The sequence below is a fragment of the Salvelinus sp. IW2-2015 genome, linkage group LG10 (genome assembly GCF_002910315.2).
Source record: "Salvelinus sp. IW2-2015 linkage group LG10, ASM291031v2, whole genome shotgun sequence".
NCBI classification, from domain to species: Eukaryota; Metazoa; Chordata; class Actinopteri; order Salmoniformes; family Salmonidae; genus Salvelinus; species Salvelinus sp. IW2-2015.
In genome coordinates this window covers 2,877,271-2,893,826 of record NC_036850.1, presented here as the reverse complement: position 1 = coordinate 2,893,826, position 16,556 = coordinate 2,877,271, and the positions used below count along the sequence as shown (strand labels likewise).

The window sequence follows — 16,556 nt, the reverse complement described above, 5'->3', positions numbered from 1 at the left end:
CGCCCAAACCTAAAAAGTACCACTTCCGACCATTTTGTTCTATTACGCAAGCAACATTTTTTATTTTACTAATCAATATGGTCTAATATAAGTTCTCAATTGTATGATTTTTGGTACTGACCAAATGGTCAGAGACGGTGGCACCACATCCCACTCCTTACCAGTGTACAGTGCAGTGCTCCCTTCACTGTGCTGTAGATGATAACGCTGCCCGCAGCCGTGCCCAGAGCCAACAGGTCCACCTGATTCTCCACCTGTCCTGCGTCCGATTTCCTCTTCTTCCGTTGAGGGCCCTCCTGTAATACAAATACTCATTAGTCAATATTAACTATTAAATTCACATTTTTAACTGACTGATAAAACTAAGGACACCGTTCATTTTCCTTGGTGCAACACTTGAGCTGTTTTGCTGGTCATGTAACCAGAGGGATATAGATTGTTGAGTGACTTTGGGTAGAAGCTACTCCAGTATCTGCATTAGAAATGTTGATGATGAGTATGCGAGAAGCTCTGGTTCTAACTCCCATTAAACAAAATAAATGTGTTACATCAACCTAAATTTACCCCTGTTACTACCCGTATGTACTTCCAAAAAATGTCTAAATATAAATGTACAAGCAACTAATAAAATAAAAAGCATTCGGTGCTTCCAATGTATTGAGCCATTGTAGACTTCTGACCAACCTCCCACTCAACATCAACAAAACAAAGGAGATGATCGTGGACTTCAGGAAACAGCAGAGGAAAAGGTGGAAAGTTGTAAGTTCCTCGGCATACACATCACGGACAAACTGAAATGGTCCACCAACAGACAGACATTCTCATAAAGGCGCAATATCGCCTCATCAACCTCGGGAAACTGAAGGAATTTGGCTTGTCACCCAAAACGAGGCAGCAGGTAGCCTAATGGTTAGAGTGTTGGGCCAGTAACCGAAAGGTTGCKAGATCAAATCCCCAAGCTGACGACGTAAAAATCTCTAGTTCTGCCCCTGAACAAGGCAGTTAACCAACTGTTCATTGGCCATCATTGTAAATAACAATGTGTTCTTAACTGACTTGCCTAGTTAAATATAAGGTTGAATAAAAATAAAAAAACATTTAAAAACCCTGACAAACTTCCTGCCTTGCTGTATCACAGCCTGGTATGGCAACTGCACCGCCCTCAACCGCAAAGCTCTCCAGCGGGTGGTGCGGTCTGCACAACACATCACCGGGGTCAAACTACCTGCCCTCCATGACACCTACAGCACCCGATGTCACAGGAAGGCCAAAAAGATAAAGGACATCAACCACCCGAGCCACTGCCATCCAGATGGCCAGGTCAGTACAGGTGCATCAAAGCTGGGACAGAGACTGAAAAACAGCTTCTATAGCAAGGCCATCAGACTGCTAAACAGCAATCACTAACTCAGAGGATGCTGCCTACATTGAGACCCAATCACAGGACACTTTAATAAATGGATCACAAGTCACTTTAAACAATGCCACATTAACAATGTTTACATATCTTACATGTATATACTGTATTTTATACCATCTACTGCACCTTGCCTATGCCGCTCGGCCATCGCTCATCCATATACTTATAGGTACATATTCTCATTCACCCCTTTATATTTGTCTGTATTAGATAGTTGTTAGGGAATGTTAGATATGTACATGCATTTCGCTACACTCGCATTAACATCTGCTAACATCTGCTAACAACAATAAAATTTGATTTGACCCGTGCATGGTGACTGATTTACATTGTGGGTGCCGAAACGTCCTTTATCGGTTGCTTGTAAATGTGTATCTAGACTTTTTTTTTTTTTAAGTACATGTCAGTTGTAACAGGAGTAAATGTTGATAGTTGCTCGAGRAAATTCCATATTTTGGTGAGTATCAAACTTATTTTGACATTGAAGGCTTGCAGAGCTGTCAAATGGAAGTTTGAGTCGGGGCTTCATGGGTGTTAGGAGCCATGAAATACTCAGTCGACATCGCTTACAGGTAACCCTTGCATTGACAGGAAGTCGAAATCATAGTAACTAGACCACAACAAAGGCAACTGCAAAATCACTAAGTTGTCAAAAYTCTTTCTTATTGTGACACTTCAAACCATGTCACTTGAGTAGCCATCCCCCTACTTAGTACACGTTTAAAGTAAAAAGGGTGTTTTCTAGATTCATATTAAAGGGAGTAAGGTTACATAGATTTGTGAAAAGTGTCCCTTGTCAGAACTCTTCGATTTAAAGTTATTTCCGTAGCAGGTACGGCAAGCTTTTTCGATAACCCTACCCCCTCCCTTTCCTAACTTCAACCGGTTTCCTAACCTGTTACGTTATTTATCCTAACCTACTACGAAAAAGTCACTTCGGTATCGAAGTGGCGTGAAGTGTTTCCCATCTTACACGTATAGGAAACGTTAGCTAGTTAAAGGTGGTAAACGTGGTCGAGACAAAAGCATTACGGTGGTCAAATTCAATGATATAAAAAAACAAGACTAAGCAAACAACTCCACAGTCGTGTATTGTTGTTATACGTTAGAGGGGTACGAAAAATAACGTTACAAAATTGGATTTGGAAATCAAAATCTGCGTCACATGGTGAATAGATAGCTAACGTTAGCTAGCTGTTCTAATCTAGCTAACTAACCCTTTACGGTTCTCTAATTACATTTGTTTTAGTATTTGAAAATGCAACTGTTCTTACTATATGTATTTGTTTKATTTATTAGTCGTTCTTAGTCTGAATCAAGACACATTCAAGGAACTCGTGGCAATTTGGGGCTACCACCATGTGCAACAAACATGTGCGTCCTGCAGGACAGGAGGTAGCTAACGTTAGTTTCAACAAGCTAAACGTGGCAAATACAATACCACACTTAACAGAATTGTAAACAACTGAAGGTTTAATTCCATCACAAGTAGATATAATGACGTAATCCTMAATGCATTTATTTGATTAAGTTATCAGAGTTGTTTTATTAGCAGGAACGCCTGGGCCTATGCCTCCCCCGACACATACCTTGGCCTTTCGGCATGGTCCCCAAGATATGCAGGTACAAGTTGCACTCAAGTGTGCTGAAGGCACGTATTCTTGATTAAGTGTTTTAATATCTGTGTTCCAAATACGAAGTCTGCCATCCTGAGCGCATAAAGCAAGGTATTGACGTGACTTTGGAGAAAAAACACACGGTAGCCCCAACGAAAAACTACCTCCATCAGCGGCCATTATTGAACCAATGTCTGCGTGGATTGCCAAGAACCACGTGTTTATTGCCCACAGAGCAGGCGCGTTGGTGCATCAGTTTGAGACTTTTCATTGGTTACTGTGAGATTTCTGGGGCGTGGTTAGAATTAAAATTGTGAAAAATGGCCGGAGATATGTATTTAATGACGAAGAAAGAGTACAAGCTGTGTTCGAATACCCACAATAACATACTGTATACGACATACTTAATGAGTTCATTTTAGTATACTGTAAAATAACGTTATCCTTTCAGTTGAGCATACTAGCGCTATGCCTTTCTACCGGAAATTGATGCTGTTGCTATGCAACCTCTTGCTAGCTTGTTAGCATAACAAATTAGTAGTTAGACATTTTATATGTGTTTGTAAATTCAATCTGGAGTGCCAGAGTTCGCTCTTGGCGTTCGTAAAGATTGTCCATTCATAAATTCAGAGCGTTTTCCCCTTGGAGCGTTCAGACTGGCGGAGGAGTAGGATTGATCCGAGCATTCTGACCATCACAACAAGCTAAATGGTTAGCTACTTCGACACAAATGATAGAACATCWCAATGACAACTTTACTGGCCCTATCAGAGCTGTACAGGCTGTTTTCATGTTATCCAGAGCGTTGGTGATTAACTGTGCTGCTGGCAAAAAAAATATTCGTTTTCCCCCCCTAAGTTTACTGACACCGGACATATTCAACTGGTGTTGAGCATTCCTAAAATCGTCAGTTATGCTGCGCTCTGGCACACAGCGGTGTATGTCCATTGAGAACGCACTATACCTCTTAGCTATATACCACTTAGCTATGACTTGAATAATCAAGTTAATAAACGTTGGGTAGTTAGTTAGATATCATATAGTTTATATACTGGCAAGTTCGATATATTAGTAACCAACTGGCGTTACGTAACGTTAGCTAGCTAACATACCTGTACCTAGTACTGCTGTAATGATAATCTATGTGGTGTGTAAGGTTAGCGAAATCAAAAAATTGTCAGCCAACATTACGTGTAGCTTAAGTTATTAAAAAAAGTAGTACTTTATTACATTGCTCAACATGTCATAATTAGTTAAAGCAATGAATTTGTATCCGATCTCGTCGGTCACACTTCAACTCCATATTTTCCACCATTTTCTTCAAATCTGAAAACGATGAAGCCACGCCCATTTTCTGAAGGATTGCATTTTGGGCCCAAAAATAATGGAAATAGTGTCCACTGCTTAGTATACTTCGTCAGCATTCCAAACACTTAAKACACCCTATCCCCTCAGCCCTTAAATTAAGTGGACACTTCTGATGACGTACCATGACGTCTGACGAGTATACACAAATGTAAATTTACAAACAAAAAAACACATTTTCTTACCCTACAAAAAGAAATTGAACTGTATTTTAAGACAGTTAAATACTCTACTAACAAAAAAGCTGTTAGAATTGTAAGTGTATGTATGTCCCTTAAGGTCCTTGTGTAATTGTAATGTGATATTGTACCCCCTAGCTCGATTGTCCATTGTATATAATCTATATATACTTGTGTTCCCTCATGTACTTTCTGTATTGATTTGTTGTTAATAAAAAAATTAAAAAGAAAAAACKGAAGAAAAAAAAGTATGGAACGCCGTTTGGGTCTTTGCATGTCAAAAAATATACAAATAAGCTTGTTGACCAATCAGGACCTGAATATGACTGCACGTCACATACATTTAACGCGTTCATAAATGTTTTACGTAGTTATTACTCATTGATTATACTTTCACTCATATTTCATGTCACAACGATTCATGATACGTATGCTATAATGCTGGTAAACGCGCACCTACAGTGCTGGTCATAAAAAAAAGCTAGCTAGCTCACGATGCAAACAATGTTCTTCCCCCAAAACATAGCAAAAATACAATCTGTTTCAGTAGCTATAGTTAGCAAGCTAACTATCTAGCTTGGTGTCATCATCTAAAATAACCCGAATTTTCTTATTTGATTACTGGTGTTCAGACCCATCTATGTGAAGCTAGCCACAATAATGATTAGCCACAACAGTGGACTTTGCGGTTAGCCTTCAAAATAAGTGTCATTGACAGTGATGCAAATTAATACAAATAGTAGAATTATGACATTGAATAGATCATGCTAAACGAGGTTGAAATGTTATATAAAATCAACAAAAAATGTTGTTAATTTGACAAAAATTTGTTGAAATCACACTGGATGTATTAGACTTTAGAATTGCATGAGAGGCATACTTATTTCACTGTTAGCATTTTTATTAATTAAAAAAATAAATAATAATATATATATAACCTTTATTTAACTAGGCAAGTCCGTTAAGAACAAATTCTTATTTACAATGACGACCTATGAACAGTGGGTTAACTGCCTTGTTMAGGGGCAGAACAACAGATTTTATACCTTGGCATCTCAGGGATTCGATCTAGCAAACATTCGGTTACTGGCCCAACGCTGTAACCACTAGCCTAACCTATGGATTGTGGATCAATGACATGGGGTATCAGTCTACTCAGTGACACCCAGAGAACATTAGTGTTGTAGCTCTTATTGTGGGACTCTAAAAGAACTGTGAATTGAGCCACATTTATTGTCAACCAATGTGTATTGAACACTATTCCAGAGGAAAAACAATACTGSGTGGATGTTTTGGAGTCTGATAACTCTGAGGACTTTGGGAAAAAATATCTTGGGTATTGAGTAGACTGATAACGCATTTCATTGATCCCCAATCCTTAGGTAAAGCTGTACAGTCCAATATGAATGTCAATACACACAATAGGCTGACTCGGGAGGTGCTTTCACACAGTCACAGTACCGCGATAAGAGCTACACCGCTAATATTTGCTTAAACTCTTCACAGTTGGGTTCTGTGGGTGTCACCGAGTAGACTGATACTCCATTTCATTGCTTCACATTCTAACCTTGTTTGACATTATCTAGTCTAAATATGGCATGATTCCACCAATTGTAACCTTCTGCATCACTTTCAAATAGGTACTTTTATTTTGAAGGCAAACAGCAAATTCCAATATTGTGCCCATTCGTTAGTGTGGCTAGCTTCATAACACATAACCCGGTCCGGTCGAGCCTCATGAAGCTAGCTGGCTGCTTATAACGTTAGCATTGGGCAACAGGGTTTAGTAGCTGGCTAGCTATTTATTTTCATGAACTGAAGTTTTACATTTTAATAGGCTAACAACAAGTGGCTACCTAGCTAATACCAGAAGTTGCAGTCCAACACAACATTCTATAATTAAACTGTGTTATTTGACGTGTCAAATTAAAAGCTTATTTAACGTGTCAAATAGTGTTATTCGATGTGTATCTTTTTTGACACGCAACGACCCGAACAGCGTTCCATAGACAAGGGGCGAGGGAGGAATGTGKGTGCTCAAGATGGCGGCATGAGAGGGCGTAACATTTCAAACTGAGGAACAATTTGACAGGCTGACTACACCACTCGTGTCACGTGCGCAAGGGTTGCAAAATAACTGTAGACATACATGTTATTCAATTATTGCGCCAACGAGCGTCTGCGTTGCCAAGGGCTAAAATAGAAGTCAGTTCTATTTCTGACGCAGATCGTGCTGCAAGTCCTGCCTCTCCCATCTCCTCATTGGTTTATAGAAGCAGGTACCCACGTGCCATCTCCTCATTGGTTATACCCACGTGCCATCTCCTCATTGGTTAAACCCACGTGGGTGACTGAAAGACGAACAAGGTCAGTGCCGGTAATGCACCTAATTTATATAAGTTGCCAATCGCAATATAAAGTCAAGAGAAGAAAAAGCCTGGAAGGAGGAGAGATGACTAGAAACGATTTGGTTGACCGTTTTATGTGTGGATTAATTGCCGGAGTAGAGGACCTTGTGCATTTCAGGTAAAATAACAACAATGTTTATATCCCAGTACAAATTAGCTAGCAACAGCAAGCTAGCTAAATAGGACAAATTAGCTAGCAAGTGCAAGCTACCTAGCTAAATTGCCATAAATGTTTCATGCTTTTTGACCTGTCCCCAAATTGGTTCAGAGTTTGTTTTGCTATTTTAATCTGCGTATCGTGATCGCGTTTGGTGTGGGGGAACAAAATAAATTTATGCACGATGGCCGGTTTGTGTTCCGTGTTAGGGTTTTCTCACAAAGTTAATAATTTTAGGCAGCGGTTGCAACATAAAAAAAAGATATCTAGCCATACAATGTAGCTATTGTGAATCATTTTGTAATTAATCAAGCCATTGAAATATTTTTTGGGACAATTTCCAACGAACATTAAATGATCAATTGAGTCCTTTAATTCTTGCTATGTTCCAAGAATCAATAGAAAAAGAGGAGTTACTGGCTTCCTTAAAGCAAGGTGTAATTACTTTGATAATGATAGTCTTTATATAGACAACTGGAGACCCATTAGCCTGTTGAATAATGATGGGAAATGATTTGCCCTTGTATTTGCTAAGAGGTTCAAACAAGGCTTACATATTATAATTGATGAAGAACAATCTGGTTTTATGCATGGTCGACACATTTGTAATAACATCAAGTTGATTATTTGATATGATTGACTATACTGACCTCATCCTTGACAGTTTTCTTATGTTTGTTGATTTTTATAAAGCTTTTGACACTAGAACATGAGTTTCTGTTCAAAGCAATATATTTTTTTCAGTTTGGTATTTTTTTTTTTAAAGCAGTACAAACTTTATATAGTGGTTGTACTAGCTCTGTGAAATTAGATKATGGGACATCCCAAAGATTTGATATTGGGCATGGCATTAGGCAGGGCTGCCCAATTAGTCCATTGTTATTGGTTACTAAAATTATGGCTCGTCATATCAAGAAAGGGAATTTTCAAGGTGTTTCAGCACTTGGCAAGGGATTTAAGCTATGTTAACTGGCTGATGATATACCACCATATTTTTGAGAGAAAGGAATGAGGTTTCTCAAGCAGTTTCCTGTATTGAAGACCTTTCCTTAGTTTCAGGTTTGAAAATTTATATCAATAAGTCAGTCTTATTTCCACTCAAGGATTGTGTTTTACAGGAAGTATATGGTATCCCAATTCAAGATAAGGTAACTTATCTTGGAATTGTTATATGCAAGGATGAAAAACAAAGGAGTGAATTAAACTTTAACCCCATTATTGAGAAAACAAAGAAGAAATTKAACCTCTGGTTACTGAGAGATATTTAATTATATGGTCGGGTTTAATTGTCCAAAGCAGAAGAGTTATCCAGATCGGTTTGTGTGTCGTTATCACTTGACTTACCCCTAAAATTGTAAAGGACTTTGATAAGATTCTTTACAATTTTATTTGGAGGAACAAGCCTCTATCTACGGAAAGATATTCTCAGTAATACCCAAGAACAAGGACGTCTTGACATTTTAGATCTTAATACTCTAAATAATACTTTAAATAAATTGGATTCTGTAGTATAATAAGAACCAGAAGAGTATTTGGAATGTCTTCCCTAAGTATTTATTTGACTTTGTTGGTGGTTTAGAATTTCTTCGATGTCATTTTGATGTTGATAAAATCCTAGTAAAATTGGCCAAATTCCATAAGCATGCACTTTTAGCTTGAATGTCAGCGTATAAACATAATCTTTCCCCTCACAGATACTTTCTATGGAACAACAAAGATATACAATTTAAAAATAAGTCTATTTTTTTTCGGAACTGGTTTGAGAATACAATTATTTTGGTTGGTCAGTTACTGAATGAGGATGGATATCTACTCTCATATGGGGAATTTCTTGATGAGTTTCGAATTCCATTAACCCCGAAAGAATACGCAATTGTTTTGATGCGATTTCAAGSGGGGTTGTATTTTTTTTTTTATTCCTCTGTGGTAACATAGATTTCCATGAAAATATATTCATTGTCAAATATTAACATCCTCAAAGATAAATGTAGTAATACATAGATTAGTAATATTGTTTGTGATACTACATTTCCCTCAGCAATATTTTTTGGGTCCAATATCTATGGTGATATACAATGGGGAAAGCATGGAAAATTGCTAAGACATATTGTATCAGTAACAAGGTAAAGGAAGTGTCATTTAAAATGTTACATAGAATTTATCCTGTGAAACCTGTTTTGGAAAGATTCAACTTGGCTTTCGAAGACCTTAGAAAGGCAGGGTAGGATAGATATACTGTAGGTCTGTAGCAATTTGGGTCTAGAGTGTCTCCCCCTTTGAAGAGGGGGATGACCGCGGCAGCTTTCCAATCTTTGGGAATCTCAGACGATACGAAAGAGAGGTTGAACAGGCTAGTGATAGGGTTTGCAACAATTTCGGCAGATCATTTTAAAAAGAGAGGGTCCAGATTGTCTAGCCCGGCTGATTTGTAGGGGTTCAGATTTTGCAGCTCTTTCAGAACATCAGCTATCTGGATTTGGGTGAAGGAGAAATCGGGGAGGCTTGGGCGAGTGTCTGTGGGGAGTGCAGGGCAGTTGACCGGGGTAGGGGTAGCCAGGTGGAAAGCATGGCCAGCTGTAGAAAAATGCTTATTGAAATTCTCAATTATAGTGGATTTATCAGTGGTGACAGTGTTTCCTAGCCTCAGTGCAGTGGGCAGCTGGGAGGAGGTGCTCTTATTCTCCATGGACTTTCCAGTGTCCCAGAACTTTGAGTTTGTGCTACAGGATGCCAATTTATGCTTGAAAAAGCTAGCCTTAGCTTAACTAACTGCCTGTGCTATTATAAACGGGTTACCAACGTAATTAGAGCAGTAAAAATAAATGTTTTGTCATACCCGGGGTATATGGTCTGATATACCACAGCTGTCAGCCAATCAGCATTCAGGGCTAGAACCACCCAGTTTATAATTATTAATATACTCCTACTGTATGATAGCTAGCAAATTAATTAGCTAAATAACAGCCTGCCTAGCTGGAACTTCTGAAGGACACTTTTTTATTTCTACAATTTCCAAAAGCTAACCAAACAAAAACATAATTACTTTAATGAGACGTGTTTGTGCATTTGTAGCACGATTTCTAACTGAATTACATTCGWWTTWMMTWMMACTTGTATGTTGACTCCATATTGACGTTTAGGTTTTACTTTTTGACAGACTTTTCTTCGCGGATGTACAATCATCGCAAATTGAATTATGGGGCGTTCCAGGCCCTGAAGTGAACATAATTGTACACTTGCAAACTCCATTGAAAAAGAGGGCTGAGGGGCTTACTTTGCAAACTTCCCTTGCTTGGCTAATCATTTGGACCGATGACGAATATTGCCGCAGGGATTCCCCCAAGGGCTGAGGGTTYAGGGCCTTCTACCTTGAGTTTAAAACACAGCCTTCGTATTTCAGCGAATGTAGTACGACATCCGGGAACTTTTGGCATACTAACTTTGTCCATACTACAGTGTGACCAAAACGCTTATGACATACTCAATTTACATCACAAATAGTGCACTTAGTATGAGTATTGGAACATTGCTACGGTGTTTTTCCTAAAAAATTAAAWACTCTTTCACACGATACGAAGTGATTTTCGTAGTAGGTTCGAGCGTTTTCAATAACCCTAATCCTTTTCCGACAAAAAAGTCACTTCGGTATCTTAGTGGCATGAAAAAAGTGTTTTTCATTCTATAAATAAAATGCCATATAAAAATAAATGGGGTGCRTTCACTTCTCTTGAACGTGTGCTATGTTGCGGGACGGTTTGCACTGAACGACACGTTTGCCCAAAACGGTCTTGTAAATTCTTGAACAGACTTTGAGAAGCATCCAGCCACAGAGTTTCAAAACAATCAATAATGTACTGTCTTTGATCGAGCTGCAGATTATGCGCTCTGACACACCTGGTCTTTGAACCTCAAAGCGCAGGTGCTCGCGTCTCAGATGGTGCGGAGAGAAATAGTAATGGCGTCTCTTTGTAGACTCAGCCATGGTTCATTGGACAAAGCCTATGAGGAAAATAAATGGCGTTTTTGGATAAATGCCTAAAATAATGTCTGTGGTAAACACAGGCTTAGTAGATTTGATCGTTTTGTTCTATGAGATAATCATCATCAGCTAACGTCACTTATTTCGAATTTTGAGGAATAAGTAATAATAAAATACACAAATCACACAAAGGCATCATAATTCGTAAAGGTCATATTAGCTGACAGCTATTATTTAATATAACAAAACATATAATATCTCCTAAACCAACTTCTTAGGGCTGAAATCCCGTTAAAGGGATCGATATGACAACAGCCAGTGAAAGTGCAGGGTGCCAAATTCAAAACAACAGAATCTCATAATTAAAATTCCTCAGACATACAAGTATTTTACACCATTTTAAAGATACACTTCTTGYTAATCCCACCACAGTGTCCGATTTCAAATAGGCTTTTCGGCGAAAGCACCACAAACKATTATGTTAGGTCAGCACCTATTCACAGAAAAACACAGCCATTTTTACAGCCAAAGAGAGTAGTCACAAAAATCTGAAATAGAGATAGAATCACTAACCTTTGATGATCTTCATCAGATGACACTCACAGGACTTCATGTTACACAATACATGTATGTTTTGTTCGGTAAAGTTCATGTAAAAAAATCTCAGTTTACATTAGCGCGTTATGTTCAGTAATGTTTTGCCTCCAAAACATCCGGTGATTTTGCAGAGAGCCACATCAATTTCCAGAAATACTCATAATAAACGTTGATCAAAGATACAAGTGTTAAACATGGAATTTTAGATCCACTTCTCCTTAATGCAACCGCTGTGTCAGATTTCAAAAAAGGTTTACGGAAAAAACAAGCCATGCAATAATCTGAGTACTTCGCTCAGAGCCCAATCAAGACAAAAAGATATCCGCCATATTGTGCAGTCAACAGAAGTCAGAAATAACATTATAAACATTCACTTACCTTTGATGATCTTCATCAGAATGTACTCCCAGGAATCCCAGTTCCACAATAAATGTTTGTTTTGTTCGATAATGTCCATAATTTATGTCCAAATAGCAACTTTTGTTAGTGCGTTTCGTAAACAAATCCAAAGTCACAAAGCGCGTTCACTAGGAGCAGACGAAATGTCAAAAAGTTCCATTACAGTCCGTAGAAACATGTCAAACGATGTATAGAATCAATCTTTAGGATGTTTTTAACATAAATCTTCAATAATGTTCCAACCGGATAATTCCTTTGTCTTCAGAAAAGCAAATGGAACAGAGCTCGCTCTCACGTGAACGAGCGTCACGAGCTCAACGCATTCTGCCAGACCTCTGACTCATTCCCCTCTCATTCGGCCCCACTTCACAGTAGAAGCATCAAACAAGGTTCTATAGACTGTTGACATCTAGTGGAAGCCTTGGGAAGTGCAACATGACCCATATCCCACTGTATATTCAATAGGGAATGAGTTGAAAAACGTCCAACCTCAGATTTTCCACTTCCTGGTTGGATTTTTTTCTCATGTTTTTGCCTGCCATATGAGTTYTGTTATACTCACAGACATCATTCAAACAGTTCTAGAACCTTCAGAGTGTTTTCTATCCAAATATACTGATAATATGCATATATTAGCAACTGGGACTGAGTAGCAGGCCGTTTACTCTGGGCACCTTTGGGCACCTTATTCATCCAAGCTACTCAATACTGCCCCCAGACATAAGAAGTTTTAACCTCAAACCTTATTTTATGCGTTTTTTCCAAAACCCTCATCTTTCCCCATACATTTTTCCCATAGGGATGTCTGAACAAACCACAGGTAAGTTATATCCGGGTTTTAGGACTACAAACTGGCAAGCTCTATTTGTGCATGTGCAACAGTGGAGGCTCCTCAGAGGAGGAAGGGGAGGACCATCCACCCTGTTATGCTTCATTCCACCCTGTTAGGTCAGTGTTTTAAAATCAGAATTTAACAAACCATCAAATGTTAATTATATCTTTGTCGTAACTTGTAGACATAGAAGGGGTCAACTACATATGCAAAAATGTTGACCAAATTCTGTTGTTATTCACTCTTATTAGCAAATGTGGTGCAAATGAAGCACTGTTCCGGGACATTTTATCTATTTGAAAATCTAAATCTAGATATATACATGCATTGTTAACACTTTCAGACAGTCATGCGTATGTCCTAATAAATATAGGCAGATTGTTCACACATGGGCCATGGAATATTTGTCTCTAACAGGGTGGAAATATCCCATGGCCCATGTGTGAACAAATTGCCTATATTTTTATTAGGATTTAAGTGCTTAAGCTTGACCAATATGTCCTTTTTCTGATAGAATACAAAACAAATCAAAAATATATACTTTYTTCAAAAGTTATGAGGTCCAAAAAGCACTACATTGTAGGAATGGCTCAGCTAGCTATTTGGTTGTATTTTTTTTAAACTTTCACTTTCACTTAGCTAGCTGAATGCAGCTAGCTAGTTTAGCCTACTCAAACACCTGGCTCAAACAGAGTGATGTTATGTTAGCTAGCTGGCTATGGCTATCCAACACTGGAACTCTTCCAAGTAAATTTAAGCTTTTGGTTTTATTAATATATTGCCACCGGGGTTGCCGGTGTAACTGCTAAACTGATTTCTGACTGTACTGCATGATTGTAGTGGGTCCAGTAACTATGTGGACTATGAGGTGACAACAATGAAGAGAATGTGCGTAACGTTTAGCAGTCATGATATGGTTTGGCTTGGAAAGTTTTTTTTGCTTGGTCACAGACAGCTGAAGTGTTGTGCACTGAGGTCCACAGGCGAAGGGAAAAGGTGAGAGGAGGAGAGCGTGTAGATAGTTGTGAGAAGGAAAGATATATAGAAGGAAAAAAGTGATCATGCTGTTTTTATATGGCTGCTATGAAAGTGAACTGTTTTTGCGTATGATCAGGAGTGTTCCACCGATTCTGATGAAAAAATGTTTCTTAAATGGAAGCAAACGTAACGAAACGGGGATAAATATACCTGAATTTGTCCAATGGAAACTCTCATTTGCAAGTGTTGGACTAATGACTGTAGATGTTTGTTGATCTCGTGTATTGTGTGAGTCAGTAGCTTTTTTCCAGGGCATCAGTGTGCTATGCTCTTGTCCAGGGCTTTATGTTAACCACTGTTGCTTGTGCAGCTAGCTAGTACACACTAACTAGCTAGTACACACTAGCTCTAGTACATGCCAGTGGAGGCTGGTGGGAGGAGCTATAGGAGGACGGGCTCATTGTAATGGCTGGAATGTAATAAATGGAGCCACCTTTGGCAGTGATTAAAGCTTTGAGTCTTCTTGCGTATGACGCTACAAGCTTGGCACACCTGTATTTGGGGAGTATCTCYCATTCTGCACTGCAGATCCTCTCAAGCTCTGAAAGATTGGATGGGGAGCGTTGCTGCACTGCTATTGTCAGGTCTCTCCAGAGATGTTCAATCTGGTTCAAGTCCGGGCTCTGGCTGAGTCACTTAAGGACATTCAGAGACTTGTCCCGAAGCCACTTCTGCATTGTCTTGGCTGTGTGCTTAGGGTCGTTGTCCTGTTGGAAGGTGAACCTTTGCCCTAGTCTGAGGTCCTGAGCGCTCTGGAGCAGGTTTTCGTCAAAGATATCTCTTTACTTTGCTCCGTTCATCTTTTCCTCGATCCTGACTAGTCTCCCAGTCCCTGCCGCTGAAAAACATCCCCAATGAACGATGCTGCCACCACCATGCTTCACCGTAGGGATGGTGCCAAGTTTCCTCCAGACATGACGCTGGTCATTTATGCCAAAGAGTTCAATCTTGGTTTCCTCAGACAAGAAAATATTGTTTCTAATGGTCTGAGAGTCCTTTAGGTGCCTTTTGGCAAACTCCAAGCAAGTTGTCATGTGCCTTTGACTGAGGAGTGGCTTCCGTCTGGCCACTCTACTATAAAGGCCTGCTTGGTGGAGTGCTGCAGAGATGGTTGTCCTTCTGGGAGGTTCTCCCATCTCCACAGAGGAACTCTGGAGCTCTGTCAGAGTGACCATCGGGTTCTTGGTCACCTCCCTGACCAAGAACCTTCTCCCTCCTCAGTATTGCCGAGTGGCCAGCTCTTGGAAGAGTCTCGGTGGTTCCAAACTTATTCCATTTAAGAATGATGGAGGCCACTGTTTTCTTGGGGACCTTCAATGCTGCAGAACATTTTTGTACCCTTCCCCAGATCTGTGCTTTGACACAATCCTGTCTCAGAGCTCTACGGACAATTTTGTCTATCTCATTGCTTTGMTTTTGCTCTGACATGCCCTGTCAGCTGTGGGACCTTATATAGATAGGTGTGTGCCTTTCCAAATCATGTCCAATCAATTTAATTTACCACAGGTGGACTCCCAATTAAGTTGTAGAAACATGTCAAGGATAATCAATGTAAGCAGGATGCACCTGAGCTGAATTTCGAGTCTCATAACAATGGGTCTGAAAACTTATGTAAATAAGGTATTTCTGTTTTTAATTTTAATACATTTGCAAACATTTCTCAAAACCTGTGTGTAGATTGATGAGGATTTTTAGAAATGTTATACATTTTAGAATAAGGCTGTAAGGTAACAAAATGTGTACAAAGGGAAGGGGTCTAAATACTTTCCGAATGCACCTTACATTAGAAGTGTCCATCCAAGAAGGCTCGAGGTCATTGGACAAAGATAAAATGACATCAAATCACGTTATATATACCATAGCTTTGATTGGACTGATCATGTCAACATCATACTTTGAAAATCTTAGCTAGCAAGCTAGACAAGCAGTCAGCATCATGAATCACACTGACAATCTTCTGGCAAATTATTTTCAATCCATGTCATTTGAAGAGAAATTATAGATAAAACKTATTGGTGGTCATCAGCCATTGTACATAAACATTACATAACAAATTGGAAATCGCAAATTCAATGAGTGGTTTGGAAGGAATCAGTGGTTAAATGCAAACGTTGCAAAGCAATCACTATTTTCCTTCCCCTGGCTGCTATTCGGTGGAGAGGTGTGTGGTCCAAGTCTGGGTTTAAGGGTCTCTTTTTCAAGCATAAAGGGGTAAACGTTCACACGCAACACCATGGGCCAGAAAAGGATGAATAGATTGGCAATTATGTCAATCCAGCATGACTTCTGCCGCGTTCAAAACAACTGGATACTCASAACTGGAAAATGTCAGACTTCAGTGAGTTCAAGATAACTGGGAACTCTGAAAAAAAACGAGCTCAGACTGGGAAAATACGTTTTGAAAGGTCATCCAACTCGGAATTCCAAGTCGGGAACTCTGGCCTCTTTCTAGAGCTCCGACCTGAAGATCACTGACATCATGATTCGACCTTGTTTTTTTCAGAGTTCCCAGTTGTCTTGAAAGCAACATAAATCCAGAGAATGCCAGACTTTAATGACAAAGTTT

At 39.3% G+C, this 16,556-nt stretch overlaps 1 protein-coding gene across 2 annotated transcripts in view; it reads right to left on the bottom strand.

The window, feature by feature from the left end:
• Positions 1–3,255, bottom strand: part of wdr43 (WD repeat domain 43) — a 31,033-nt gene extending 27,778 nt beyond the window's left edge. For both annotated transcript variants that reach the window (XM_023995130.2, XM_023995131.2), the window contains exons 1-2: positions 3,010–3,255; positions 162–296 (exon numbers count right to left, since the gene is read on the bottom strand). In XM_023995130.2, the coding sequence (XP_023850898.1) occupies positions 162–296; positions 3,010–3,216 (342 nt within the window). In that variant the 5' untranslated portion in view covers positions 3,217–3,255. The remainder of the gene's footprint in view (positions 1–161; positions 297–3,009) is intronic.
• Between the last annotated feature and the right edge of the window lie 13,301 nt (positions 3,256–16,556).